The sequence below is a fragment of the Helobdella robusta genome (genome assembly GCF_000326865.2).
Source record: "Helobdella robusta unplaced genomic scaffold HELROscaffold_17, whole genome shotgun sequence".
Classification (NCBI taxonomy): domain Eukaryota; kingdom Metazoa; phylum Annelida; class Clitellata; order Rhynchobdellida; family Glossiphoniidae; genus Helobdella; species Helobdella robusta.
The window spans coordinates 2,845,780-2,872,878 of NW_008703942.1; the positions used below are offsets into that span (position 1 = coordinate 2,845,780).

At 32.9% G+C, this 27,099-nt stretch overlaps 7 protein-coding genes across 7 annotated transcripts in view; 3 read left to right on the plus strand and 4 right to left on the minus strand.

Annotated features, from left to right (window-relative positions):
* Positions 1 to 944, minus strand: part of HELRODRAFT_110575 (hypothetical protein) — a 10,186-nt gene extending 9,242 nt beyond the window's left edge. Inside the window, exon 1 of the mRNA XM_009016109.1 lies at positions 654 to 944. Within this exon, the coding sequence (XP_009014357.1) occupies positions 654 to 890 (237 nt within the window). The 5' untranslated portion in view covers positions 891 to 944. The remainder of the gene's footprint in view (positions 1 to 653) is intronic.
* Positions 945 to 968: 24 nt separating this feature from the next.
* Positions 969 to 2,703, plus strand: HELRODRAFT_170295 (hypothetical protein; the record flags this gene model as incomplete). The annotated part of the gene is made up of 6 exons (XM_009016110.1): positions 969 to 1,028; positions 1,424 to 1,780; positions 1,906 to 2,053; positions 2,153 to 2,274; positions 2,377 to 2,484; positions 2,551 to 2,703. The coding sequence occupies 6 exons, from the start codon at positions 969 to 971 to the stop codon at positions 2,701 to 2,703; spliced, it is 948 nt and encodes a 315-aa protein (XP_009014358.1).
* Positions 2,704 to 3,038: 335 nt separating this feature from the next.
* On the minus strand, positions 3,039 to 4,078 carry HELRODRAFT_127118 (hypothetical protein; the record flags this gene model as incomplete). The annotated part of the gene is made up of 3 exons (XM_009016111.1): positions 3,039 to 3,149; positions 3,719 to 3,928; positions 4,007 to 4,078. Coding segments are annotated over 3 exons (393 nt in total), but the record flags the coding sequence as incomplete, so codon positions are not given.
* A 1,070-nt stretch (positions 4,079 to 5,148) lies between these two features.
* On the minus strand, positions 5,149 to 8,947 carry HELRODRAFT_75808 (hypothetical protein; the record flags this gene model as incomplete). Its single annotated transcript, XM_009016112.1, has 8 exons — positions 5,149 to 5,295; positions 5,452 to 5,595; positions 5,838 to 5,988; positions 6,198 to 6,251; positions 6,747 to 6,872; positions 7,079 to 7,340; positions 7,549 to 7,605; positions 8,782 to 8,947. The coding sequence occupies 8 exons, from the start codon at positions 8,945 to 8,947 to the stop codon at positions 5,149 to 5,151; spliced, it is 1,107 nt and encodes a 368-aa protein (XP_009014360.1).
* Positions 8,948 to 15,449: 6,502 nt separating this feature from the next.
* Positions 15,450 to 17,548, plus strand: HELRODRAFT_170298 (hypothetical protein; the record flags this gene model as incomplete). The annotated part of the gene is made up of 3 exons (XM_009016113.1): positions 15,450 to 15,551; positions 16,046 to 16,197; positions 17,482 to 17,548. The coding sequence occupies 3 exons, from the start codon at positions 15,450 to 15,452 to the stop codon at positions 17,546 to 17,548; spliced, it is 321 nt and encodes a 106-aa protein (XP_009014361.1).
* A 1,631-nt stretch (positions 17,549 to 19,179) lies between these two features.
* On the plus strand, positions 19,180 to 20,300 carry HELRODRAFT_75838 (hypothetical protein; the record flags this gene model as incomplete). Its single annotated transcript, XM_009016114.1, has 5 exons — positions 19,180 to 19,217; positions 19,369 to 19,555; positions 19,725 to 19,845; positions 19,919 to 20,034; positions 20,217 to 20,300. Coding segments are annotated over 5 exons (546 nt in total), but the record flags the coding sequence as incomplete, so codon positions are not given.
* Positions 20,301 to 21,628: 1,328 nt separating this feature from the next.
* Positions 21,629 to 23,582, minus strand: HELRODRAFT_156707 (hypothetical protein; the record flags this gene model as incomplete). The annotated part of the gene is made up of 4 exons (XM_009016115.1): positions 21,629 to 21,703; positions 22,454 to 22,605; positions 22,820 to 22,868; positions 23,397 to 23,582. 4 exons carry the CDS (start codon positions 23,580 to 23,582, stop codon positions 21,629 to 21,631), a joined length of 462 nt encoding a protein of 153 aa, XP_009014363.1.
* Between the last annotated feature and the right edge of the window lie 3,517 nt (positions 23,583 to 27,099).

A 27,099-nucleotide genomic window follows, 5' to 3' on the forward strand; every position in this document is an offset into this window, starting at 1 on the left:
CTAGAGTTCGTGTGGGATGGATGAAATTTAGGGAACTGGGTGGGGTATTGTGTGGAAAGAAATGGTCAGTGAAGATGAAAGGGAGGGTATATAAAGCATGTGTGAGAGCAGCGATGATATATGGTGGTGAAACTTGGGTGTTGAGGAGAGAGGAGGAAAGTGTACTGCAGAGGGCTGAAAGAGCTATGGTGAGGATGATGTGTGGGGTTAAAGTGAAGGATAGGAGGAGTAGTACAGAGCTGATGTCAATGATGGGACTGAATGAGGACATTGTGACATTGATAAGGAGATCGAGATTGCGGTGGTATGGACATGTGTTGAGAAGGGATGAAAGGGTCGGGATTAGGCGAGCGTTGGAGTTCGAGGTTGAAGGAGTGGTAGGAAGGGGTCGTCCGCGATTGGGATGGAGAGAGCAGGTGGAGAAGGACAGGGTGAAAGCGGGGTTGCGTGATACTGAGGCGAGTGACAGATGTGGATGGAGTCGAGGGGTATTTCGGTTTCATCATAGGTAGCCAAGCGGCAACCCCCGATCTCGGGGAAAATGCCGTCTAAACGTGTGTTTGTTTGTTTTTTTTTTTTTAAATTAAAAATTGAAAAATGATGAAATGATAAAAATAAAATTATAAAACTTATATTGAAAAACTCATTACGACATCATCGTCCAGAGTTGCCGTCAGGCCAGACCTGAAGTGGTTGCGGTGGATCGATCTACTGCTGCTAAGGTTGCTGACGCCAACTTTGGAGGTGCAGTGAAGAAAATTTCTATCATAGTAATGATGATAATGGGCACTCGTCGTTGCAATCAATCGCAGAAAGTTATTTTTGTATAAATGGCATGCCGCACTTTTCGTCAAAGCTCGCTGAACATTGCAGACGGATTTACAAAACATTTTAAATATTTAAATTACGACGAATGACGAAGAAACCACGACCCTCAAAGTTGAATCGAACGATATTTAGATAACAACATGGCAAAGAAAAACATGTCTGCAATTTTTCAAAAGAAAGTTTTTAAAGTTTCTGATAAAGTTTTTATTATTTATTATTATTTGATGCAAAATAAAACTAATTTATTATTATATAAATAATTAATTTACTTAATTTTTTACATTATAAAACTTAAATACAATTTTTTCTAAATTTAAAACCATAAAAACTACACTTTTAAAACATTTTATGCTAGTTTACTTTTTTTTACAAACACACCACTCTGCAATCTCGTTTGACAAGCATCGTTTTTTTCATCCATATAATAATATAATTGATCTGTTCAACGATGTCAACTTGTCGATTTTTCTTGAATAATTTGAATCCAGTTTCCAAATTGAAAAATGATTATTCCAGGTTTAAATGTTACCATGTGTTAATAACTGACTCACGGATTCAAAGTTATAATGTTGAAAACCAAAATGTCTTTCTCAAGTTTTATAATTATAAATTACGCTCACAAGTAGTCGTCACGAGAAAAATATCGCAATCGTTTTATGACACTTGCCTGTCACTCGATGCGCCACCGATCAAGGCGGCCTACATATTCTTGGACAGCATACACAACTACACAGGCCTACCTTGGTGGGCTTCAATACTTTCCGCAACTTTCATCCTCAGAACGACATTGACGCTACCAATATTTATTATAACTGCTAAAAACAACGAAAAGCTGGTAAAGTTATCACCAAAAGTGAAGAAGTTGTCAGATGAATTGAAGATAGAAATCTCAAGAGCACAGAAAGAATTCAAATGGGATGCCAAAATGGCCCTCCATCATTACAGGTGGAATGTAAGATGCTTATTAATTTTACATCAACAAATTTTGAAAACTTTGTACCCAGACATAACCAGATAGTAACTACAAAGTAAAAATTTCAATTAAATAAATAAAATCATGTCCTAATTTGTATACAGATGAAAAGAATTGTAAAGGATCTGTACGTAAAAGAGAACTGTCATCCAGCAAAAAATTTCATTCTTCCTTGGATACAATTGCCAATTTGGATATCAACATCACTCTCACTCAGAAACATGAGTGGAATGTTCCAAGTCGATGGAAATGGTTTGTTACTTAGAGAACATTTTTTATGACAATAAATAATTGATCTAGACAGAAAATGAATAAATAAATAATTTATCTTTTGAAAAATAATGTTGACAGTCATACCAGCCCATTGCCCAGAACTAAGCATAGAAGGAATGTTATGGTTTCAAAATCTCTTGTTGCCTGACATGATTTTCCTACCATTGATCATGCTTCTGTCGAACACTCTAATCCTTGAGGTTACCTCAATTTTTTACACCTCTAAACTTTCTTCACAGCAAACATATACATCCAGCTTGCAAACATATAAAATGAATACATCTCACCAACCTAACCACCAGTTTCACAACAGAAGAATTAAGAACCACACAAAACTCTCAAAGACCATCACATACGTTATGAGAGGCATCAACATAATCATGGTGCCCATTGCTGCCACTGTGCCAAGTGTTAGCCCAATTGTTTATAACTCAATGATTTATTCTGTTTAACATACTTATTTTAATCTCAAACAGTGTCTTAGTTTTTACTGGGCATGTTCAAGCATCTATGGACTGCTACAAAACATCATCATGAGCAGCATCATGAAGGGAAAGTTCAACACTGAGCCTCCAGCGTCTACCGATGATAAGATTGAACAATTTAAAAACTTAAAAGATAAAAAATAATTTTTTTTCTCAAGTTTTGATTTGTATATTTATAAAAAGAAACAACACTTTTTTTTTACATTGAAAATTTTTGTATTCTTAAATTTTCAAAAACAAAAGAATACTAAATATTCAAAAATATAATCTGTCAATTCCAAGTCAGGATCATCACTGTAGAAAAATATTTAAAAAATATTAAATAATGATATAAATTAAGCATCAGTTAAAAAATGCCAAAGTGTAATCATCAGGTGAAAATATTGCATAATAATAATATGTTTAAATATTAATCTAAATTTCAAAGTCAAACATCCGATAAAACATGACAAAAATCATACCTTTCCACCCTTGGCAGATCCAGAGGCAGCCCCAACTTTGGCCTTCTTTGTACCTCTGACTTTCTTCTGTCTGTTCTTCCTCTCCTTTCTTTGTTTTTTTGATGATTTGGTGAGAGTAACCAGGCCATGCTGTTGATATTTAAGGCAAGATAATGTTCAATACAAATTTATATTAATGACTGAGTTTCATTAAGGTCTCCATACTTTTACCCAAAATTACATTTACAATTAATGTCAACTTTGACTAACACAAAAATAGAATAAAAAATCAATAAAAAACATATATATGTATATATAATTAGGAACAAGTTTGTTAATTTATACTCAATTACTAATGTTCGAACAGCTCACAGCAAAACTTTTTGATTTGTATTTAGTTAAAAAATGATGGTAGAGAGAAAATTGACTTGCACTACTACAATTTTGTTTACTATTCATGAACAAAATTTGAACAAACTTAGAAAGATGCAAAATTTTACAACATACCAAACGACAACATGAAAAAGTAAAGATAAACAGATTAAAACACATTTTTCAATATAACTAGCTTAATTAATTTAGTTCTTGAACAAATATTTTAAAATATTATCCAAAAAGCTAGGCATAGCCAACAAACACCGATACCTCAAAAATGACTACAAAATAATTATTGTGCACAACACTATTATGTTTTATTTATTAGCAAAACAAAAACTTACTCGCGCCAATCTATATTTTGGTTCAAATTTTTTGGCCACATCAAGAGTATCATATATCAATGCAAAACCAGTTGTTTTGCCACCCTGGAATTGGGTCCTGAAGCCAAAACAAAATACAACATCTGAAGTTGTTTTGTACATCGAAGCCAGTTTATCTCTAATTTCAGTCTTAGGAACAGTTGATCGTCCTGGGTGGAGCACATCGACTACCTGATTGGTTATGATTATACAGATGGCATAAAATTATTAAATTAAAAGAATCATCGGTAATAAAATCATCAAACTAACCATCTGTTTGCGGCATAAAAGCCGGTTCGTCAGAAATTTTCTCGTTCTTACGGTAGCAACACTGTCGGCCTGAATTGAGTTAGCATTGAGTGTTAAGTTTGTTGGGCCGAATGCACATAAAAGTATATACAAATAAAAAAAATTTATTTTGGTTGAATATTATAAATTTTAATAATCGGATGACCAGAGAAAAATCATTAAATAAAAAGATAGAAACCCGACATACCATCTTGACGAATCAACTTATGGCTACTTGTTTTGAAAAGAAAAAGGAAACATTCCAAAGACTCCAGATAGAGTCGTGATTAAAAACAAACTTCAATAATTATAGCGGTTAATTCTTTTACCAAGATTACTGTATACCATATTCTATATGCAGTATACTTATCAATCAATTAATCAATCAAATTTTATAAGAGTTTTTTAATTTGTACGAAATGTCTATATATTTTTTTCATGACATTTAAATCTCTCTTCATTTGGATATAATATTTTATTAACTTATAATCTGTCGAACGCATAAGACCTTTGATAACACAATCATTCAATCTTATAAAAATTGCATTACAAGTTTACACTTTTTTCAACTTTATTTAAAAGTTGTATTGTATTAAACAAAAGTTATATTTCTATTTCTAACGTTTAGAACATCTGACTGGTGATTGTTGTGCATATAGTGTGTTAATAATGCTCCTAATATTGAAAAATGAAATATACTCGACGACAAATTGGTAAAATAATTGTAACAATGTTAATAGCTCATTTATTTGCTTATATTTAATTATCATAAATTATGCAAATATATAAAAACACAACTGATTAATTCTGCAGGAAGACGTAATTATTAATATTTACAATATTGCTTACAAATAAAATCACATTGCTTTCAAATAAAATCACACACACGCACACACACACACACACACACACACACACACACACACACATACACACACACATACCACACCACCCACACACACGTACGCAAATACACACACACACATGCACCCTACACACGCACAAAGACAGAGATGGAAAGAAAGAGAGAAAAGGAGAGAGAGAAGAGAGAGAGAAGAGAGGAAGAAGGAAGAAAAGTAGAGAGAGAGAGGGACACAAAATCAATTTAACGTCATAAAACTTGATCAAACTAGTCCTCTTTGGCCAACTTTTTCAACTTTATAAGACGGGAAGAGGCCTGCTTCAGATGAATCAAGATAGGAACCTAATGAAAAGCCATCCCAATGGTCGCCATGCAATTTTATTTCATCGCCAGTTTTCAGAGGCAGCTCCTTATAAGCACCCTTATTATTATTATTATTATTGTTGTTGTTGTTGTTTTTGGTGTTATTATTATTAGTATTGTTATTATTAGTATTGCTATTATTATTGTGGTTATTATTATTATTGTTTATGCTGTTGTTATTGATGTCATTCAGGATGTTAACGTTGTTATCGGGGTTGTGGTGCAGCCGAACGATGTAACGTACGTTGGGCTGGCCCAGGAGGTAATAGGTGTCGTCCAGACTCCTGAACCTCTGAGACGCGTCAGCGTGCAACGTTTGCATGATTTCATAGGCCGCCCTACACACCTTATCGAAATTATTCATTTTTATTAAATATCATAATAATAAATGTTATGTCAAAATGTTATAATATTAAATGGAATTTCTGCAATTTTGAACGAAATTGCCTAATCATTAGAGTTTAATAGAAATCATTAGTTGAGTTATGAAAATATTATGATTGATTGATTGATTGATTATTATAACAATCAAGGCAAAGTTATAAATTTCAAAAGCGCGCAAATGTACTGGAGCAAGTAGGAACGAACCCCGGATGAAAAAGTGCAGACGATATAATCTGATTTCGATAGGAAGTGGATATCCTTGATAATGCCAGCCAGGGATGCATCTGAGTATCTATTCACTTCCACAGCAGTATTCACCACGTTTTCATCGTGTAAAATTTCGTAATCCGGATATCTGTGGAGTAGAGTTAAGCGTCATTTCTATTCATTACCATTATTATCATCGTAATTATCATCCCCATCATCGTCATCCTCATCATCACCTTTTTGGTCATATATATATATATATATATATATATATATATATATATATATATATATATATATATATGTTTGTGTGTGTGTGTGTGTGTGTGTGTGTAAAATCACATCATAGCATTAAACCTCTGTATAGCCAGATGAATGACATTGATGTCATCGGTAGCAATGTAAACTCTTCTCTTCACTGTCTAATTACATTAACGTCATTAGTGACAACAATTGTAAAAAAAACAATAATAACAACAATAATAATAACAACAAAAGATTTACTAAGAATGAGAACGGTGATAACAAAATTAACGAGTAGAACAGTAGAGTAATGGTAATAAAATATTAAATAGATAAGTGTTTGTCACAAAAATATTAACAGAACAACATGTTGACTTCAGCATAGCGACATCAGAAACAATGACAACAATAACAATTTTTAGTTACAATGACACTTTATTAAAAATTGTCATTTCAGACATTGGATTATTTTTTATTTTTGTGAACAATGTTTTTTGGAACGCATGTTGACAGCACAAGTGGCTATGCGGATTTTTCTCCGGATTAAAAAAAAATTGAGAAATTGAAAAAAGATTGAGAAATTAAACTAACAACATTAACAATAACGAAACATCAACAGCAACAACTTCCAGAACAAAACAAAGAAAACTAACCACATCAGACCTTTTATCGACAATTTGTTGTTTGAGATCGAGGTACTGGTAGTAGTTTTCCACGTGGAGCATGTACTCCGAGATGTCATGAAATGAAGCTTCAGACTTTAATTTATCCGTTCTTCTTACGTGAATGCTTTTGAAATATAAAACACAAAAATTCGTCATTTAATTATTTTATAATGTAATCATTTAATCAATCAACCAATCAAATAAAACAAAAGAACGAACGAACGAACAAACAAACAAACAAACAAACAAACAAACAAACAAACAAACAAACGGTTAGTATATTAGTACATAAAACACATAAACGAAAGCAAGTGGAAAGAGACAACGAACCTGACGATAGGATTCTGAAAATGATGCTTCACTTCATCAGCCACCAATTTATCCTGTAGCCATTTCTGGGGCTTCAGCAAGAAGCTCAACATCTGACCCACCCACCAGGCGGTTGGTTCTCCGTGCAATCCTTCCAACCGTTTAAAAATTTCAAGTGGTAGGGCCCGTGTGTGGACGAACTCTTTAAATTTTTCATCGCCAGCGGTTTTAGACATGTTAAAAATTTTGTCGGAACCGAAAATTTTTTCGGGATTTTCACCGTCTGCCTTTTTTGTCTTGTTTGTCTCGTTCTCTTTTTTTCATGTAGTGGTTATGAATGTATTTTATTCGTTTTAAATATTCAGATATTAAATATATTTATGAGATAAATTACAACGAACTGTTTTTAGTTAATTTGTTAAAAAATTTTAAAAAAGACTCAAAAGAAACTCAACTGATCATGTTAAAAAATTTGTTGTAATCTTCCCGACAGTTAAGCGATGGGTTTTCGAAATAATGGTTCCATGCTTTGTTCGAGTAGTGCCAATCTGTTTTTATTTCATAGTATAATCATTTTAAAAAAATATGCAAGATTAATTATGTCATATTTCGCTAATTATATTTAAGACATTTTATCATCATCTTTACCATAGCCTGCATTATATTAGTGTAATATTATAAACTATGAAATGAATGAATGAAATCATTTATTTGCACACAGACAAAAAATTAAATAAAGTTGTGTACAAAAGGGAACCGAAAAAGAATAAAATTAAACGAATCGGTCCCTAGTTACAATATGAAAACGAAAAAGATAATAATGGAATGACTTTAAAGAATAGACAAAAATAGACATGTTATAAAAAAATTTAAAAAAATACACAAATACAACACCTGTCCATTAAAATCAATAGTAACATAAGCAATTAAACGACTTAAAAAATATTCCAAAGACTTTAAATAAATCAACAATAAAAATTTCTTGTTGCAATCTAAAACGATGAAACAAAAAAAAAGAAAGTAAATGCCCAAGGACAAAATGCATAAGAAAGTTGTATTACACATACATATTATAAACACATGCTACAATCACCTAAAAAAACACGGATTCAGATACACCCATATACACACACATATATACACACTTACACACATATATACACGTACATACATACATATACATATATATAGACATTTAGACATTAAATACTATATATGTTAAAAACGTTATAAACTATAAATGTTATAAACTATCATTATCGCCATCATTAATATTATTACTATTACAATTATTACCATTATCAGCATCATTATTATTACAAATATTATTATTACAAACATTATTATTATAAATATTATTATTACAATAATTATTATTACAAATATTATTATAAAAATTATTATTACAAATATTATTATTACAAATATTATTATTACAAATATTATTATTACAAATATTATTATTATTACAAATATTATTATTACAAATATTATTATTACATATATTATTATTACAAATATTATTATTACATATATTATTATTACAAATATTATTATTACATATATTATTATTACAATAATTATTATTACAAATATTATTATTATTACCTAAATCATTTTTGATTATCGTCGATTATTTTATTCAAACTTTATTTCATTCCATTTTATCTATCTTAATGTAATCTTTTTTGTGGGGAAAAGAAAAGATGCTAACATGAACTAACGTGTTGAATTAATGACAAGCATGCGACGACTAGCGTAAGAGGCCATCAAGCAGTGGACGAGGTGGTGTAGCTGACAGGTTAGTCCACACGTGTTCCTCAGGTAGCAGACAATGTACCTCGTGTCGTCACATTTGTCTGGATTCTGTGTTAGGGTTGGCACGATCATGATGATGATGATGGTGACGACGAAGACGATGATGACGATGATGATGGAGGCATTGATGATGACGACGATGATGACGACAGTGATAAAGACGTATTGTCGATAATAATGAAGTATTCTAAGGCGAAAAAAAAATAATATTGTTATGTCGGCAATAACAATTGTAAAATATGACATTCAATCATTTGAATCAACCAAACGCTACAAAACATGGCAAACAACGCCACTGTCATAAAAGTACACATCAATATTTTTAGCGGCGTTTTCTAACATTCGACGAATGCCCATTCAGCAAATATCAGGCCGCTGTGCATCTGCGAACGAAACTTTTGTCCGCACATTTTGTTTCAATCCCGGCAGAATGAATTGCTATGTTACGATCAATAAAATAACACGGCGGTAAGATAAATCGTTGATGATTGATCTGAAATATGCGACCAATTTATTACAATTTTCAGGAAATTGCATTGGATTGGCTGGTGATTGGGAAGCTTATTATTGGTAGCATTTGCAAGCACGATAACTTTCAAACGTCCAAGTAGATGGACTATCACCAAACTATTATAGTGTTTAGAGTTGTGGTTTAAGAAGCTTTCCTCGTGGAAAGTTGAAAACCAGTACAGGAGACTTAGACCTCAGTTTACAAAATCCTGTTGTACTTCTTTCTTATTTTTTGTTTTGTTCTTTAATTGCGTTCCGAATTCGATAGAAAACATTCTGCTTCAAATACACTGACTTTCATTAACCGTTAGTTGAAATGTTATTTTCTGCTTCAAATTTGCTCTTGAGAAAGTTCGAGGGATTTTATTTTATGAAGCATTAAGCTTTATAGATCATATACAATTGGTATATATACATAAACATACATATGTTTGTGTTTGCGTGTGCGCGAGTATGTTTGTAGGTCCGTCTGTATGTGCTTTATTCAAAAAAAAATATATAAAAACAATTAACATTTATTCCGTGCAATCTTCGCTGAATTATTGCAGATAGGTTGGACAATATTCTGACTTGCATGTTACTTGTAGAGGCATCGTTTAGATATCGCATATAACTGAAATATAAAATATTATTAGTAACGTTAACTCAACATTATTCAATAATATTAATAACATTAAAAACATGTAAATTAGTAACATTAATAACAACGCTAATGTGAACGACATCATAAACTTAACAACCAAACACGATGCTTCTATTAATTAAACGGTTTTGTTAAATCGTAACAAAAAAAAAAAACTAACTTAAATCTATCTTTTAAGTTTTGTAAAAATTTATTGGCAAAAGTCAGATGGGGGTTATTATTGAGACTTGATGAGAAATCAACCAGAAGTGGCAGTTGTGACGTCAAGCTGAGTTCCATATCTCGAATGTTCTTTAATAGTCTTCTTATTGTTATCAACGATTTCGTTTCATCATTTTCGTTAGCCGCTGGATGAACGTCGGATGTTTAATTGCTATTTTTAAAAGGGTTTTCGTTCAGACTTTTAAACAACGTGTCGGGGTCGATCGGAATCCGAGATTTTTGCCGAAGTCGGAGGAATTATTTGAGGGGCCAGCGTCGGAGTCGGATATTTTTCATTCGACTCTGACCCCGGAAAGTGTTGTGAATTTGAAAATTTTTTTATTTTTTATTCTGAAAATGTTTTTTTAAGATCGTGTTTTTTAGAAGACAAACATGTGTAGCAAGCGTTTTTAATGCTGAAAGTAAATGCTAATAATGTGAATAAAATCACATAATCTTCTTTCAGTATGTTTTGAAACCTAAATATCGAGTAGTTTTACTAAGAAAAACAATTACATTGACTGATTATTTTACAGGAGTGGGAATTTTTTAAAAGACCGGAGTTGGATATTTCTTAACCGACTTCGACACACTGCTTATAAATTAAAACACGATAAATGTTTTGCATCCATGACATTATACGTCAACTATCACAATAGAGAGACAATTACGTGTAAGAAAATATCTATTTTTGTTAACGTTAATAAATGATATTCAATCAATTTCTATCTTAAAAATAATGAATGTTATGTTGAAATAATTTATAACTTACAAATAATCTTCGAAGAATCTTCAGCGTTTAATGTCGGTCTAGAAATGTTTATTGAAGTTTAGTACAAACAAAATAACTGAAAAAAGAGCATAAAATCAGGTTCACTGGTAAATAAATCGTAATCAGCAAATATAACAGTGAAGAGTAACTTTCTGATAAATTTATTAGCTGATATTATTATCATTTTATTATTTGCAAAATTTTTTACTACAGTTCAGAGAGAAGTTTGACGAACCTTTTAACATCAATGTCATTTGGCAATTCCTGGCTCTGAGTGAAAATTCTGACGTCAACATCATCAAAACCGCCGTTATTTAAATTAACCTCATCTTCTTTAATGAACCGGTGGATTAAAATTTCACACCTCTCTAATTTTGAGGACTTAAAGATTTCGAACGATGTAAAAACCGTCAACAACCACAACAAAATCATCACGAACAGGTGTCGTCGGAATATTAAACGAAAAATCTTCTTAAAAATTGCCATTAAGTTAAAAATTTGCTGGAAAAAAGTTCATTAAACAATATTATATGAATGCAACACTGATGGATTTTTAACTTATCTTGAGTATGTTAAATAGTTGGTTGTTTATATTATTAATAATATACATACATACATGCATGCATACATACATACATACATACATACATACATACATACATACATACATACATACATACATACATACATACATACATACATACATACATACATACATACATACATACATACATACATACATACATACATACATACATACATACATACATACATACATACATACATACATACATACATACATACATACATACATACATACATACATACATACATACATACATACATACATATAAATAAACTCAAGTAGGTTTATAAGGATCGAAGTATTTATAATGTAAGTTTCAGTGTTTACACACGCACACACTCACGCATACACGCACACACACACAGTTATATATATATATATATATTAAAATTGGAAGAAACCGTGGTGAAACACATGTATTTTTTATGCCGTCTCAGCTCCTGTAAGCTTCACCTGAACAATTGAGCATGTGCGCTGTGCATTGTGTAAGCTCATTATAATTTCAATGTACCTATGCATAACTGCGTCTGTATGTGTTTAGATCTATTGCTAACTCCTTTTGGGAACATTTTTACTGCAGTGAATTTCAGGATGTCGATAATTTAGTATAAATCGTGTAGAAAGTAGGATTTTTTGTCTTCACCGTCACTTTTTTCATATTAAAAAGCAATCTCCCTTCTTCGAAAAGCTTTTCAGTCTAATTTCTCGTCTTTTGACTCGTGTCTAGTGATAAACAAACAATTCCAGCTTAATATAAGTAATAATATAAGTAATAACATAGCTACCGTTCTGAAATGTCATTGGAAATAAAATATGATAGACTTCATATCGGCCTACTGTAATAAATAAAAATGCATGATATGTACTTTTTAACAAAGAAATAAAAAATTATTGTTCACCGAAAATAAATATAACTAATGTCTTTAAATTGTTATATCCTATGCAGTAAAACCTAATAAATTATACAATAAAACACGACAATAAAAAATTGAATACCAATTTAAAATTAAAAGACACAACTTTTTGTTTGCTACAACTTCAAAAAGAAGACAAACCGTTATGATAGCATACATACACACACAATATTCACATCCCATTACATTCATTAAGCGTTTTCTTCGTGCCTGTGTATCAGAGAATGGATTTATGATGTCATAGGCGTAGCCATTGTCTTGTTTTATTTGGAAGAGGTTCAAAAAACATTATTTATCTTTACAAAGTTCAAACTCTGTCAAACGCAAATGCTTGCCATAAATGTAGCGTATATATTCATTTAGGAAAATGAAATATTATTTTATTATATTATTAATATCTATATTAAGGCATTTTACTAACCCTATTAGTACGATTGTAGTTTGAAGAATTATGTGCGAGTAACAATAGAATGACCATTTATAAATAACGGAATAAATATAGATGCTGTTCCAGAAATAAAACACAACTCTGGTTTCAGACAAAAAGTTAGCAATAAAATTTTAATCATTTAATTAGGACAAAAATCAAACACTGACAAACGGCGAGCTTGGTACAATATTGCAAGACGGAAAGGGAATTTTAATTAAATAGAGGACGATGAAATGATTAAAATGATATATAAAATAAGTAGATGGTCATTAATATAAACAAACAAATAATAAAGGATTAAAATAAGATAAAATAAAAGGATAACATGATTTGTACGAAAATCGATGAGTGAGTAATTCGTTTTTTTCCTTTTGTTCCTAGCAAGCGAAACTGCGCATGTGTTGTTACAACAAATATTTCGGGTACAATTTTTTTGTCTTAGAAACAGTGCCAGCACATTTCGTAATGTAAAAATAATACATAGCCATGTAATGTTAGAAATATAGCGAAAGGAAAATACGTTGAAGATTAAGGTGATAAGAGGGTTCGATAATTGAATGATTTGATTATCTTTGTTTACAAACCAGGGTAACTGAATACCAGAAATTTATAACATAAACCTTACAGTTATAGTCTTAATAACAACGATATTATACCAAATAAACCTCATATCCAAGCAACGTCTACCTCAAACAAACGAAGCATTATGCTGTCATCAGACAGGAAATCACAGTGTCACCATAGCGAATGACTACAACTACTAAGCCATTGTTGAAATCATCAACCTTGCTCAACAGAAGGGTTTTGGACTAGATGGGCGTCGCATTTTTGCGCAAAGTACCGTGGTGGTTTTTGGATCATGCGGAAATGATCTGTAGTTTCTGCAGAAGTTATTGCAAATTTTTTCCAACGTTAAACTTATAAGCTTCAACTGTTGTTAGCACAATACATGTGTAGTGGATGATAAGCAACTGTTCTGGCAACACATGCTAACTCAAAGTAGGAGCAAGATGACAATCTGCCTGTCACAGTGCAGTGAGGAGAACGCTTCAGTGCGTTACCATTATTACCTGACCACGAGTCCGATAAAATTTTTGTCAATTAATTTTATGAAAAATAAAAAATATTTTTTTGATAGATTTTGATAATATAATGAGCTGTCAAAAGAGAATGCTGAAGTTCCATTATACCTTGACTTCTGTTTTTGGTAGCTGTGCACATTGAAACAACTAATGTTCTCTGAAATGTGTTCAAACCATTAACAGCTAAAATCTTGCAGTCAACACTTTCAGTTGCAAATTGAGTAAAAAATCTAGATGTGAAAAAATGAATTCCTCGTCAAAACATTTAACATAATTTTTCTTAAATCTTATAATTTTAAAATATGACATCGAAAATCCTAATCTTGACGAGAGTTTTAACAAAAGTTTACAATTAACTGTATGATCAACACAAACACAAACCCCATACAATGTGCGACAATACAAAGTAGGCCGCACAACTTGCACTTTGGGCTACTGCCAATAAGAACATTCTTTGTTTCATTATTTATTAAATTCACGAATATATATATAATATTTATATATCCATGATTAAATAATCAAAAAAATACATTAACTTAACGGGAATGCACTGTCTACCCACTGACCAATACTACATATAAGAGAATTGCCTGGAAGTGTCCATATTCATGCTCACAAATTACAAATTTGATGAGCCCTTACCCTAAAGTCTAACACTAGCAGTAACAGTTACAAGTATTCGTTCGCCTACACCGTTTGTGGTTGCTTTCATGAACTGTGATGCCATTCATGTCATTTTCTGGCAGCAAATTATATTATTACTTATCAATAATTTCAAAAAAAATTTCTACTAAATTAATTCCTGGTTTGACACAAATTTTATTTTATCAGACTCTGTTGCTATAGTAACGTGATAATGGTATCATAGTTTTTTTTGTTATTTTTAACGTGAAATTTTCATCAATGCACTTTGAAAATTCGATTTTTAGACAGTTTAACTTTAAATTTGAACGTTATTTCAAACAACGTTATTAGCAATTACGAAAATTCACCATTCGACACATCTCTACATCTACAGGTTATTGTAGCAGGTGAGTGTGTTGTGTATTGTATTCGGCGTTTTGTGATGAGTATTTTACTATGAACGTATGAACTTTATCTTTATTATTGTATACAATACACACACATATCTATATATAGAGAGTTAGCCTATAACAATATATGATCATACATTGATCTCTATGTTTAACTGTTTAACATTGTGTATATAATACAATGCATCATGATATGTATAAGACAAGTATATAGAATAGAACTATGACTATATAAATAATTTATAATTCAATTACAATAGGATAGCTGTTCTATTTACTGAATGAGTGGCCTGTATCCGGGTTTAACTGTTTATATGATTTGTCATTATTTTTCATTTGAGTAGGATTTGTTACTATATTATTGTAAATTATTTTTCAGTTTCAAATTTAATATTTCTAATTATGCCTGTAATTATTAACCTGAGTAAATCTGATTCTTCTGTCCCTTGGGGTTTCAGACTTTATGGTGGAAAGGATTTTGGATCCCCTCTCACAGTCCAAAGAGTAAATTTTTTGAATTCTTCAAATTTTTAAAGAAACGTTTTCAATTCAATTATTACTCTTTGTTCATTATTTTAAACATTACTTTGTTTGCTAATTTTAATTACAATTTTCTTAAACTGATACTTTATTATTTATTTCATTGTTTAAACTTTTTTTTGTTAGCTACATATAAAATAAAAAATTGATTTAATTGTAAATTAAATTGTGAGTTGAATTTTAAATTGTGAATAAAATTTTACATTAGTCCAGTTTAGTAACTTTTTTTTTTGTTTATTAGGACTAAATCATGGCTAAATAATAGTTTTTTATGGTTAAAAATCATGGCTAAATAATAGTAATTTGATTTGAAAAATGTTCTCACAAAGTTAGCAATGGTTAATACTAATTAGTTGGTTAGATCGAAGTTATTAATCATCATTATAATATCAAATAAAAAAAAGTGTAAAAAAAGGGGTTTCAGATATTTTTATTTTAAACTATTTAAACATGACCAGATAAACCCAGGAAGCATAGCAGCAAAATGTGGACTGGAGATAGGTGACAACATCTCTTCAATTGATTCAGTTTCAACAACTGGCTTGAAGCACAAGGAGGCTCAAGACTTGATTGTCAAGGCAGGAAACAATATCCAGCTGACAATTTGCAGGTCTGTTCGGTTCTGCTGGTTGCCTGTTTATTACTGCTCATTAAAAATTATAATTGTCTATCTACATAGTTTTGTAAAGAGTAATTAATTAACTAGTGATAAAAGAATGCAAAATATTTTAAAATGTTTGAAAAAATCTTACTAAATGTAATTAAAAAAAACACCTTGAATATTTTTTTACAGAATATAGCTAACTTTCCTAATTCAATTTATTAGAGCTTATAACATTTAACATAATACAGTGCTAGCAAACAACCAACAAATTGATAAACACATTAGCATGAGTTTTTTGAAATACTGGATTTTCATTGAAACGGAGTAATGTGGCCATAGTTAACTAGTTCTACTATTTGCTTTTCTTTCCTGGACAAGACAAAAAGAGCAAAAAGAGGGAGGAACAGAAAGAGGGAGAGAGAGAGAGAGAGAGAGAGAGAGAGAGAGATGAAATTGTATTGTATTGAAAGGTAAAGAATAAGGAGGATTTAATGTTATGTGATGCACAAGTCTGTTTTAGACACTCATTTATGGTATTGTTGTTGATGGTGACGGCAACAATAATGATTCTTAGGTGAAAGTTTGATGATGTTAAAAATATCATTGAGGTTTTGGGTAGTAAAAAAAATTATTTTATGACCATGATGATAAAGATGATGTAGTGATGAAAAAATTTGTGTAATTAAGATATGAGCTCAAACTACTATAAACAATCTTTGTTGTTGGATAATTGTTTTTTAATTAAAGATAAAAATGATAACAATTCTTCATGTAGTAATTGTCTTGTACCATCAGCAGAGATAAATGTAAAAATATTTCCACTATCTATTAATTAGGCTAGTGCATTTTCATGGTTGTGTCCTGATGAATATCTTCTGAAATAATACTTTGAATAATACTTTTTGTAAATGTTCCACAATAAAATGCCGCCTTGAATTGTACTATTAAATATCATTGAGAAATTTCTTTAATTTTTCTATTTTAAAACGAGCAAGTCAAAATATGTTAACGACTAAGACACTGATAACAGTGAGAATGATGACTGACGGTGATATTTTATTAAATTTTTCTCCCAGATTGTATTTATTTTTGGCACTTAATTGAAATTTTTAAGATAATGATGAGAACAGTTAGGTAATGATTTCAATGTGTCATGCTAATATTTCGCCGTCGTTATGGTTCTGGTGATTTTTCAACAGTAGTGAACTGTTGTTTAATAATTTTAATTTTTAGCTGTTTTAGTTAATGGTTTCATCATAACATCATGTTGTTGTTTTGTTTGTACTGCAGAGGTGACGAGATTCCAGTACGCCCTGCTGATCAAACTGTTGTAATCGAGCAGACTACGGTGGGTTGATTGTTGTTAACTTGTCATCATTCTATGACTGGGATGATTTTTTGGGTGGCCGGGCTCGATAAATTTCGTAAATTTTATCCTGATCAACACTCTGTGGCATTTCCTTTTTTATTTATTACAAAATAAATCTCGTTTCGTTCCGTATCGATTGTGAAATTTTTCAAATGATGCATAGTAATGAAAAAATAAAATTGAAAAAAGTAGTCAATTACTCACATTTTTTGCGATGTTAACACAGCTCTGGCAGATACAGATTAAGATATACTTGTCATCATGACATTTCTAATGTGCATTTATTATGGAAGCGTTCCTCATGAATTTGTTAAGTTGTGTGTGCGTGTGTGTTGGTGCGCGTGTGTGTGATTAAGTTGCTCTAATTGATTATCAATTGGTTGATAATCTGCCATATTATCATCGTTATTGGTTTTTCTCTCCACATCAGTTCAAAACTGATAGCAGACAGCCAAGTGTTCTCAGTACTCAAGTCCATTCGTTGACAATAAGGTTTTTTTTAAATTATTATTTATCTTCATTATAAAGACATTTTAATACTTAATTGCATGTTTTATTTATTTACTTTTTCAGTGAATGTTGCTATATATATAGTTCCAATTAAATCAGTTGCATCACAGTCACATGTTATGTTAACAGTGAACTTACAACTTATTTTAAACAGTGACAATGCTCCAGCAAAGCCATCAAGCACCAACTTCCTATCCAAGTCAGCGACTCCCTACAAGCCGGCCCACAACATCTCCAGCAACAATTCATCTCTCTACCACCCATCCATGCAGACCATCACCAGTGGTTTGACCAAGAATCACAGTGATCAGCAGCATCAGGAGGAGGATTTCCCACCCCCTCCGCCACTTCCCACTGCAGCTCCTCCCTCCAACAACTACTCCGCCATTCAACCTTTACCATCCAAGCCACACCAACCTGTCCAGTTCTATCCTGAAATTTATGTCCATGAAAACGATTCTAACAAACAACCGGCTGTAGATTCAACCTCAAGCAAGTACACGCCGTCAGAGACCTACAAACTGGTGAAGGACATGGAAGCAGGTTTGGATGTCCCCTTCAATCCGAGGACAGGTGCTGGGGTTCGATCATCACCCATCCAATCTAAGCTAGTGGATATTCTCGAAAAGAAACATGCGTCAGTCTTTTTTTTTCTTTTTTTCTTTTTTCTTATTGTTATTACGTCATGCTATTATTATTAAAAGCATTTGAGCTCTTTGGTATAATTTTATGCTCATAAATAGGACGCTATATAAATTAATAATAATAGTAAATAAAAAATTTATTTTAGAACATTACAAAATTTTTGTTAACTGTATCTTTGAATTACCGAAATTTTCAGGACTATAGAGCAGAGTTCAGTAGGACTGACCGCCACTCCATACGCAGGCCCAAAGAGCAGTACTTCATCATACGCCATCAGCAATGCTATCAACAACAACAGGAGCCTTAGTCCAGCCCTTCGCAATAATCCAACCAACAAATTTTCTCCTCCTAGTACAGTCAGTGAAGTAGGTGGTGCTGCAAAGTATGCTCCATCTTCACCGTCAACATTTTCTTCATCAACATCTCAGAGGGCTCCAGTTGCGGCTGATGCATTGGATTCTGGTAAGGTGCCTATCTGCAACGTTTGCAATTCTCCTGTCAGGTTAATATTTTTTATCGCCCGTTTGCTTGTTGGTTTTCTTGTTCACATCACACGTACACTGACACTTCATAACGCAAGCACGACATGGCAAAAATGTATACAGCAGAACACCTATATTCATAACACAACATACAACATCACGCACGTGCAGAGGGGCATACATCCTTGCAGTGAACAAGATCTGGTGTCCCGACCACTTCCTGTGCAGCAATCCCAATTGCAGGAAACCTTTGTCAGAATCAGGGTTCGTTGAAGAGAATGGACAGCTGTTTTGCAAGGAGGATTACGAGAAGTTCATGGCACCCAGGTGCAGCAAGTGCCAGCGACCAATTGTAGGGGTGGGTGAACAGTTAGACCGTTGTTTGGGATATGATTTCGAACACTTTGATTCAAAATTAACTCATAATCCATATTAATCTTTTCACATCACTTCGTTCCTTCTTCTCTTTTTAACACACATCGGAAATTTTTTCCAGTTAGTCAGCATTCACAATTTTCTTATTTTAGAACACTGTGAAGGCCTTGAAGTCAACATACCATCCAGAATGTTTCACTTGCAAGCAGTGCAATCAGCCCATCATGGGAGGCAGTTTCCATCTGCATGAAGGAGAAATCTATTGTGACAGAGGTTGATAACCAGCATTCATTCTAATAAATTTTATTTAATATTTTTTTGCAATGTTATTAATTATTTGCTTCAGACTTCACAGCCATATTTTCAACGAAGTGCATTGGATGCAACTTCGCCATTGAGGTAGGGGACAATTGGATTGAAGCTGCAGGTACGAACTGGCATGGAGAGTGCTTCAATTGTCAGGTTGGCTGGTAGTTTATTTCTATTTTAATAAATTCCCAAATGCAGCGACCGTCAACAGCTTTGCAAATTTATCTTTGCATCATCTTACATACTGCACAATATTAAAATCTGTTGCAAATGTAATCTCATTTTGAAGATAAGGAAGGATAATGATTGAACATGCTCGTATTAAACATGCGCAGGTTTGCAAGGTGAACCTGCAAAACATCGGCTTTGTTCAAAAGAATGGACAGTTCCTATGCAGGGATCATGCAAGATCTGTTTAATTTATTAATTTATTCCATCCATAATTTCACGCACATTCATTTCGAATAATTTAATTTAAGTTTATTTAAGTTGGGCTCGAGTCTAGAGTTTAATATTTTATAACATAATAATACTGATGATTAACACTACTACTATTGCTGCTACTGCTGCTGCGCTGATTCGCTTGCACTCGTGAATATCATCATCTCATTCATTCGTGCGTTTCTATATGAATGTTTGCTGGCGGAATTTATTTGATCTATATAATGATATATTCACTAAAATACTTGCATCTAGATTATATATGTAAATCATTGCGCAATCATAAACGCACGTACATACGCAAATCCAAGCATGTTCCGAGACACACACGCGCAAACATGTTTACAGACGTACGAGCAAACGAAGGAGGAACGCGTTCAGACATGCACGTACAAACGTGCAAAACATTTGTTCCTAATTTAAAAGTTTGACTAATAACTTGCGACATTCAAATTAGCTGAACGTTGAAGATGTCTGAAAATTTGTTCTGTTCGCATGCATCGCGGAAATTATACAAATTCCAAGCATAATTGTAGCAGCTTAGTCATAGAGTTGCGACAAATGATCCGATGATTAAGTGATAATCTATTTATATTCTTTTTCACATATTAATGCTGAAACAGTTATTTTGAAATGGTCAGTGCTTCACCGCGAAAGACTACGCTACTAAATACGCTCGAGACATTCTGTACATATGCATACACACACATACGCAAGCACATAAACATGTGCAAAAATGTCTAATTGTTCGTTCACGTATAAATTTATATTAAATTCATTGTACACTGCTATTGCGACCATGTTTATAATTAATTCACATTGTATTTAAACATTTCGTGTAAATGTACCAGATTGATTTATATATGTATGAAGACTATGAAGAATTTATATATGTTTCTCGGATTTCTGTATTAAGTGCGATTATATTTATACATTATACTTGGAGAAACTTTATTTGCAATTGCTATTTATTGTACTACAGAGACGTGGAAAATGTGCGCTATTCGAAGTTGTTATTTAAACATCCTTCCGGATGAAATGATTTGTTAGCTTGCATTTACTTACTTATACATACAAGAATTATGCCTCGTTATATTTATTATGTTTTGAAACTTGATTAATTTATAAATTATTGCAAAAGAAAAAAAAGAGTCTGTTTTTTTTTTATTTCAAAGGGAAGTTTGACGTCAAACAAAAACATTTACAACATTAAACGACATTATTCATTTTACAACATGCACGCATACCATATTTTAAATAACACACTGTAGAAATTTAATGAAATGAAAAACAGAAACGTGCAAAGTTATGAAGGCAACTCAGGACCTCCTGACTGATAATTTCCTGAAATTTCTGCACCACTGAAGTTCATACCAGGATTCTGGTGACAAATAAAAATCACATGTAACTTAGTAGCTTTTAAAAATACATACATATCATTGTAATAACAAATCAACAGGTTATATGCAGTGAAACCATCCATTTATTATCATACTTTTGATAAACTTTTCATCCTTTTACAACTAAATTGATGTGAAATATCTAAGCAGTAGGTAGGGGCTTTACTCTTGTAAAAATGGGTTGTGTAAGTTTTAAGACAGGGTTTGTTAATCCTATCCTTGAGAATAGGCAAATAATTCGTTGAATGTTTCAGTGGTAACTAGGTTAAAATAAAACAACTAAATCCAATTAATTATTTTGTCAGGAACTGGTTGTTGAAGATGTTGAATAGTAAATCCACGTAGCAATGCAATTTCAATGTTCAATGAAAAAAACTTATTAGATTTTGTTGGTATGAAGAATGCTGTTTATTGGAACAGGTGAACATGACACTGAATAATTTTATTGTTGTAAAACTGCAGAAGAAAGAGAAGAACTTTATATCATCAAAGCTGCTGAACGTTCAATGCTCTAGTCCCAAGAATGATTGCATAAGATGAGAATAAATAAGGTTATAAAATATTACTATTGTTCAAAAAAGCATATCTCAGGCAAGGACAGAGAGGACAGGTTGGTTGGTTGCAAGAGGAAAAATATTATGAAAACTGTCAAAACATATTGCAGCATAAAGAAAGAAATATACAATAAATTAAATTATAATAAAATGATACATATCATAGGATTAATATACCTCCAGTTGATATCTTTGTAATGTAAGTTTCTTCTGCATCTGATCAAAGAGCCATGCATCAGTTGCATACTGACCTATCAACAGACTAGACCAACATTTAGATGCCCCCTTCTCATTCTTCTCTAGGCAAATTCTTACCAAATTATTGTCTTCTGCAATTAAATTTTCATTTGTTTTAAATAAAACAATAATAATTTGTAATATTGAATAGTAACATTGAATCTTTACAGTAAATTACCTATCTTTCTATATTACCAAATCTCAGGTATGTATAAAAAATTTACGAGATAATGTGCATGTGATAACTAATTATAACTACAGAATGAATATTCAAATAACAAACAAAATAAACAATTCAGAACTAACCCAAAGTCCAAAGAGAATTATCTGGCTGAATTGTGGCATAAGGTTGGCCCTGGTTAAATAAATTAAAGACAAGTTAAAAATACAAGAAACATTTTTTATGATATAATATTATTTAATTTAATTAAATAGATGCTAAAGAATAAAAAAACAGACATACAAACTAAGTTTAGCAATAAGTTGCTAAATAAATAAACAAATCATCATTGCCACTATCATTTGCAATGACGAAAATGATTGCAAATGAGTGATGTAAATATTCTATATCTAGCACACGAAACAAAGTTTCAAGATGAGCCAGCTTGTCTCAAAAATGACCCAGGAAGCATCAACAATATACTTTATTATACTAAGTCAGTAATCAGCTAACTAAACTTCATGCTAGCTTACCTGGAAGGTGAACAAAATGCCTGTTGTTTAGTTTTGCTATGCACTATGCAGTGACCTGGTTCAAATGCACCTTTTCTTTTTATATGGAACATTTCAACCTGGACGAAGTGCCGAAATTGCAAAATCAAAACCGTGTGTGTGTAGATTATAAATTAATTATTTTATTATATTACAAATAAAAAATAACTACCTCAAATATAGTTTCATTTTTCAAGGATAATTTGACAAGGTTCGGCTTTATTGTACATTTTACATCCTTAACAACGGTCCCAAGAGGTACTGACACTAAAACTGTCACATCACTTACCGTCTGCCACCACTGGCCCCAATCTGTAATACATGCTACGACACCACTCGTTTCATCAAAGTGCGCCATCCAGCTGAACGCACGTGAACATGCCAACGATGAGGCCAACAATAATAATTTTTCTGTTTTATTGTGGTCGTTGGGTAGTTAATATATAAGTTATTCTAAGTATATTATATGGTTATCTTACTATTACCAGTATATGTCACCAGCAGTTAGAGATATATTGTAATTACAGAACTTTGGAATAAGTATGTATATTTCAATTCCACGTACATCCATAAAAAAATATTTTAGAGTAAAATCCACTTTTAAAAATCAAATTTTTGCGGTGCATATCCATCCCATCCATCCGATCCATCCAGTCTGCTTCCCAATTAAATTAAAAATATTAAAATTAATTTTATTTAATATTGATCGTAGAAAAATCAAAATTTTAAAATTTCTAAATTTAATTTACAACAATGAACGGAACTTTAACAAATTTAGTCAACTTGTACGAAGAAATGCTCCGACATGGAGGTATTTTTCTTTTTACCACATTTGAATGTTTTCTTGTTTCTATCAATCAATCTTCGTTTTGCGTCCAGAGACCCGGTTTCCCGAGGTAGGACGTTGTTTTCTTTGCCATCAACTTTTTGCGCCAAATTAGACGATCAGTTGTATCCATTTCATTTAAATTTAGAGCTTTCATGTCTTGCTCGATTGTTTGCGACCAGGACTTCTTTGGACGGCCTTGGGACGTGTGCCAGGTACTTCAACATCTGCAAGAGAAGTTATGGCACTGTTTCCACTTCGTTTGACATGACCAAACCACCGCAGACGGTGTTGCCGGCATTCGTCCTTTATATCATCTAAACCAGCACGACGCAGGATTTCGGTAGATTTGATGTGGTCCTTCAGACTAATTCGTTGCATCCATCGGAGCATTTTCATGTCGGTTCGTTGAAGTTGTTGTTCCAGTTTGGTTGTCATTGGCCATGTTTCTGCACCATATAACAACACCGGACGTATCACAGATTTATAAAGTCTTGATCGTAGTGGTAGTGTGATGTCACGCCGCATCAATATAGATAGAGGCAAGGAGATGCCATTTATTCCAGGCTGCACGTATGCGTGCTCGAATGGCAGCTTCAGCTGTTCCAGTACAATCCAGAACATCCCATAGATATTGAAACGATGTGACTTTCTCTATTTTAATGGCTTCAAAAACAGTGCTATTTCGAATTTGTTGTTGTGGATTGATGCAAGCAGGACAAACAAAATTGGACACTTTAGATAAAGAAACAATTATTTTTGAACAACGTTTGTGACACCACTGGTTACACTGCTGACACTTGAGTGAATTGTTACCTACACCAGCTTTACAAACTGAACAGGGCCATCGTCCAGTAGCTGTGGATTGGATGGGTTCACCAGTGTTCATTGCTTTGGTTTTGCTGATGTTGACTTTGAATCCATGATCGGCGAGTCTGGTGTTCCAATCTTCAAACATCTGTGCTGCATTCTGCTCAGATGTGGCTGTTAAAACGATATCATCAGCATATACTAGATTCCAAATGTCACCAGTGTGTATCGGTTTTGTGATTTCTTCCATCACAGTTATAAATAATATTGGACTGAGAATCGAGCCTTGGTGAACTCCAACGCCGATGTCAAATGCATCTGTGTTTCCAACCGTTGTGCTGACAAGAGTCTTAGTATTCGTATACATTTCCATCACAAGTCGAACAAGATATTCTGGAATGAGTTGTCGACGTAGACTCCACCTGATTGCTTCACGGGGAACCCGATCAAATGCTTTTTCAAGGTCTACAAAAATGTGTGATAGTTGTTGATGCTTTGCGAGGTACTTCTCTTGCAGTTGCCGAAGGATGTGAATTGCATCAATTGTTGATTTCCCTGCTAAAAAACCAAATTGATAATTTCCGATTGTGATGCACGACATTAATCTTCTCTCAATGATTTTCTCGACAATTTTCAGGGAGTGTTCTAACAGACGTATACCCCGATATGATGAACAGTTCAATGGATCACCTTTGCCTTTGTATAGAGGAACTGTCATGCTATAGTTCCATTCAGTCGGCATTGAGCAATTTCTCCAGATTTCACGGCAAAGTTGTAGTAACGTTTGGATACCTGCAGTACCAGATGCTTTGATAATGTCATTTGTGAGTCTAGAGGGCCCTGCTGCCTTTCCATCTTTCATAGCTTTCAGAGCTTCCATAAGCTCCTCTACAGTGATGTCTGGAATCGGACCTTCGATGGGTGGAGCGTCAAAATTAACATTGATTGGATTTGTTTCGTTTAACAGACGGTTGAAGTATTCTCTCCATTGTTGCTTGATCTCATCTCATTCAAGAACCATCTCATTTTTGTCATTTTTTATACATGAGGCACCAACTATTTCTTTTTTGATTGTTTTGCTATACGATACAGAGATTTCATTTGTTCACCTTTGCTTTTAGTGAGCCATTCTCTGCACTGATCTGTCTGAGCCAGTGCAACTTGACGTCTTGCATAGTTGTTCTTCTCGCGGAAAATTTTATGGTCATCAACAGACTTTGATTTTTGCCATTGCCTGTATGCAACTTTCTTTTCAACTATTGCATTTTGTACACTGTCATTCCACCACCAAGTGTCACATTCACGCTGACGTTTTGTACCAGTTTTCCCACAAACTAGTTGCAGCGTTCATCAAAACGGTTTTGTATGTACTCCAATCTGTACTGGCTTGCAATTGATGGTCTAACTGTGTTGCGACGATCTGCTGAAATTTTTCTCGATGAATATTGCTTTTCAGCTTCCACGTTTTGATTCTCCGAGGCATTTGTTTAGACTTATGTTTTGACAGTTCGACAACCAGGTCTGCCACAAGAAGTCTATGTTGGGTGACACATGATTCGCCAGGTATAACTTTGACGTTTTTGAATAGCCTTCGGTGTTGCTGCTTGACAGCGAAGAAATCAATTTGCGTGGCTGATGGTCCACTTTTGTATGTTATGAGATGTTCCAACCTCTTTATAAAATATGTGTTCAGTAAACAAAACCCGTGACTTTCAGTAAACTCAAGGATGCGGTTGCCATCTTCATTCCGCTTTCCATAGCCAAAACCGCCATGCAAGTTGTCAAAACCATCTGTTTTCTCTCCAACATGGCCATTAAGATCGCCTCCAATCAGGATTGTTTCAGATTTTGGTATTGTTGAGATGGTGTCAGAGAATGCAGTCCAGAAGTCATTTTTCATCTCTTCTGATTCGCCTGTCTATGGTGCGTATACAGAAAAAATAATCATTGTTTGCTTTTCTATGCGAAGCTTGATCCACATAAGACGTGAATTAATCCTTCTAATATCCAGTACTTCTTGGGCTAGCGGTTCTCTGACAAAAAATTCCAACACCATTTTTGGCCGTCTTTTGACCATTCCAGAATAGTTTATATTTTTCTTTGTCTGAGTTGACATGACAGACACCATTCGATTTCCATCGGGTTTCCTGAAGGCAGCAGATGTCAATCCTTCTACGCTCGAGCATTTCTGCGATTTCCATGCTGCGGCCAATTGAGCGTTCCAAGTCTAAGTACCATA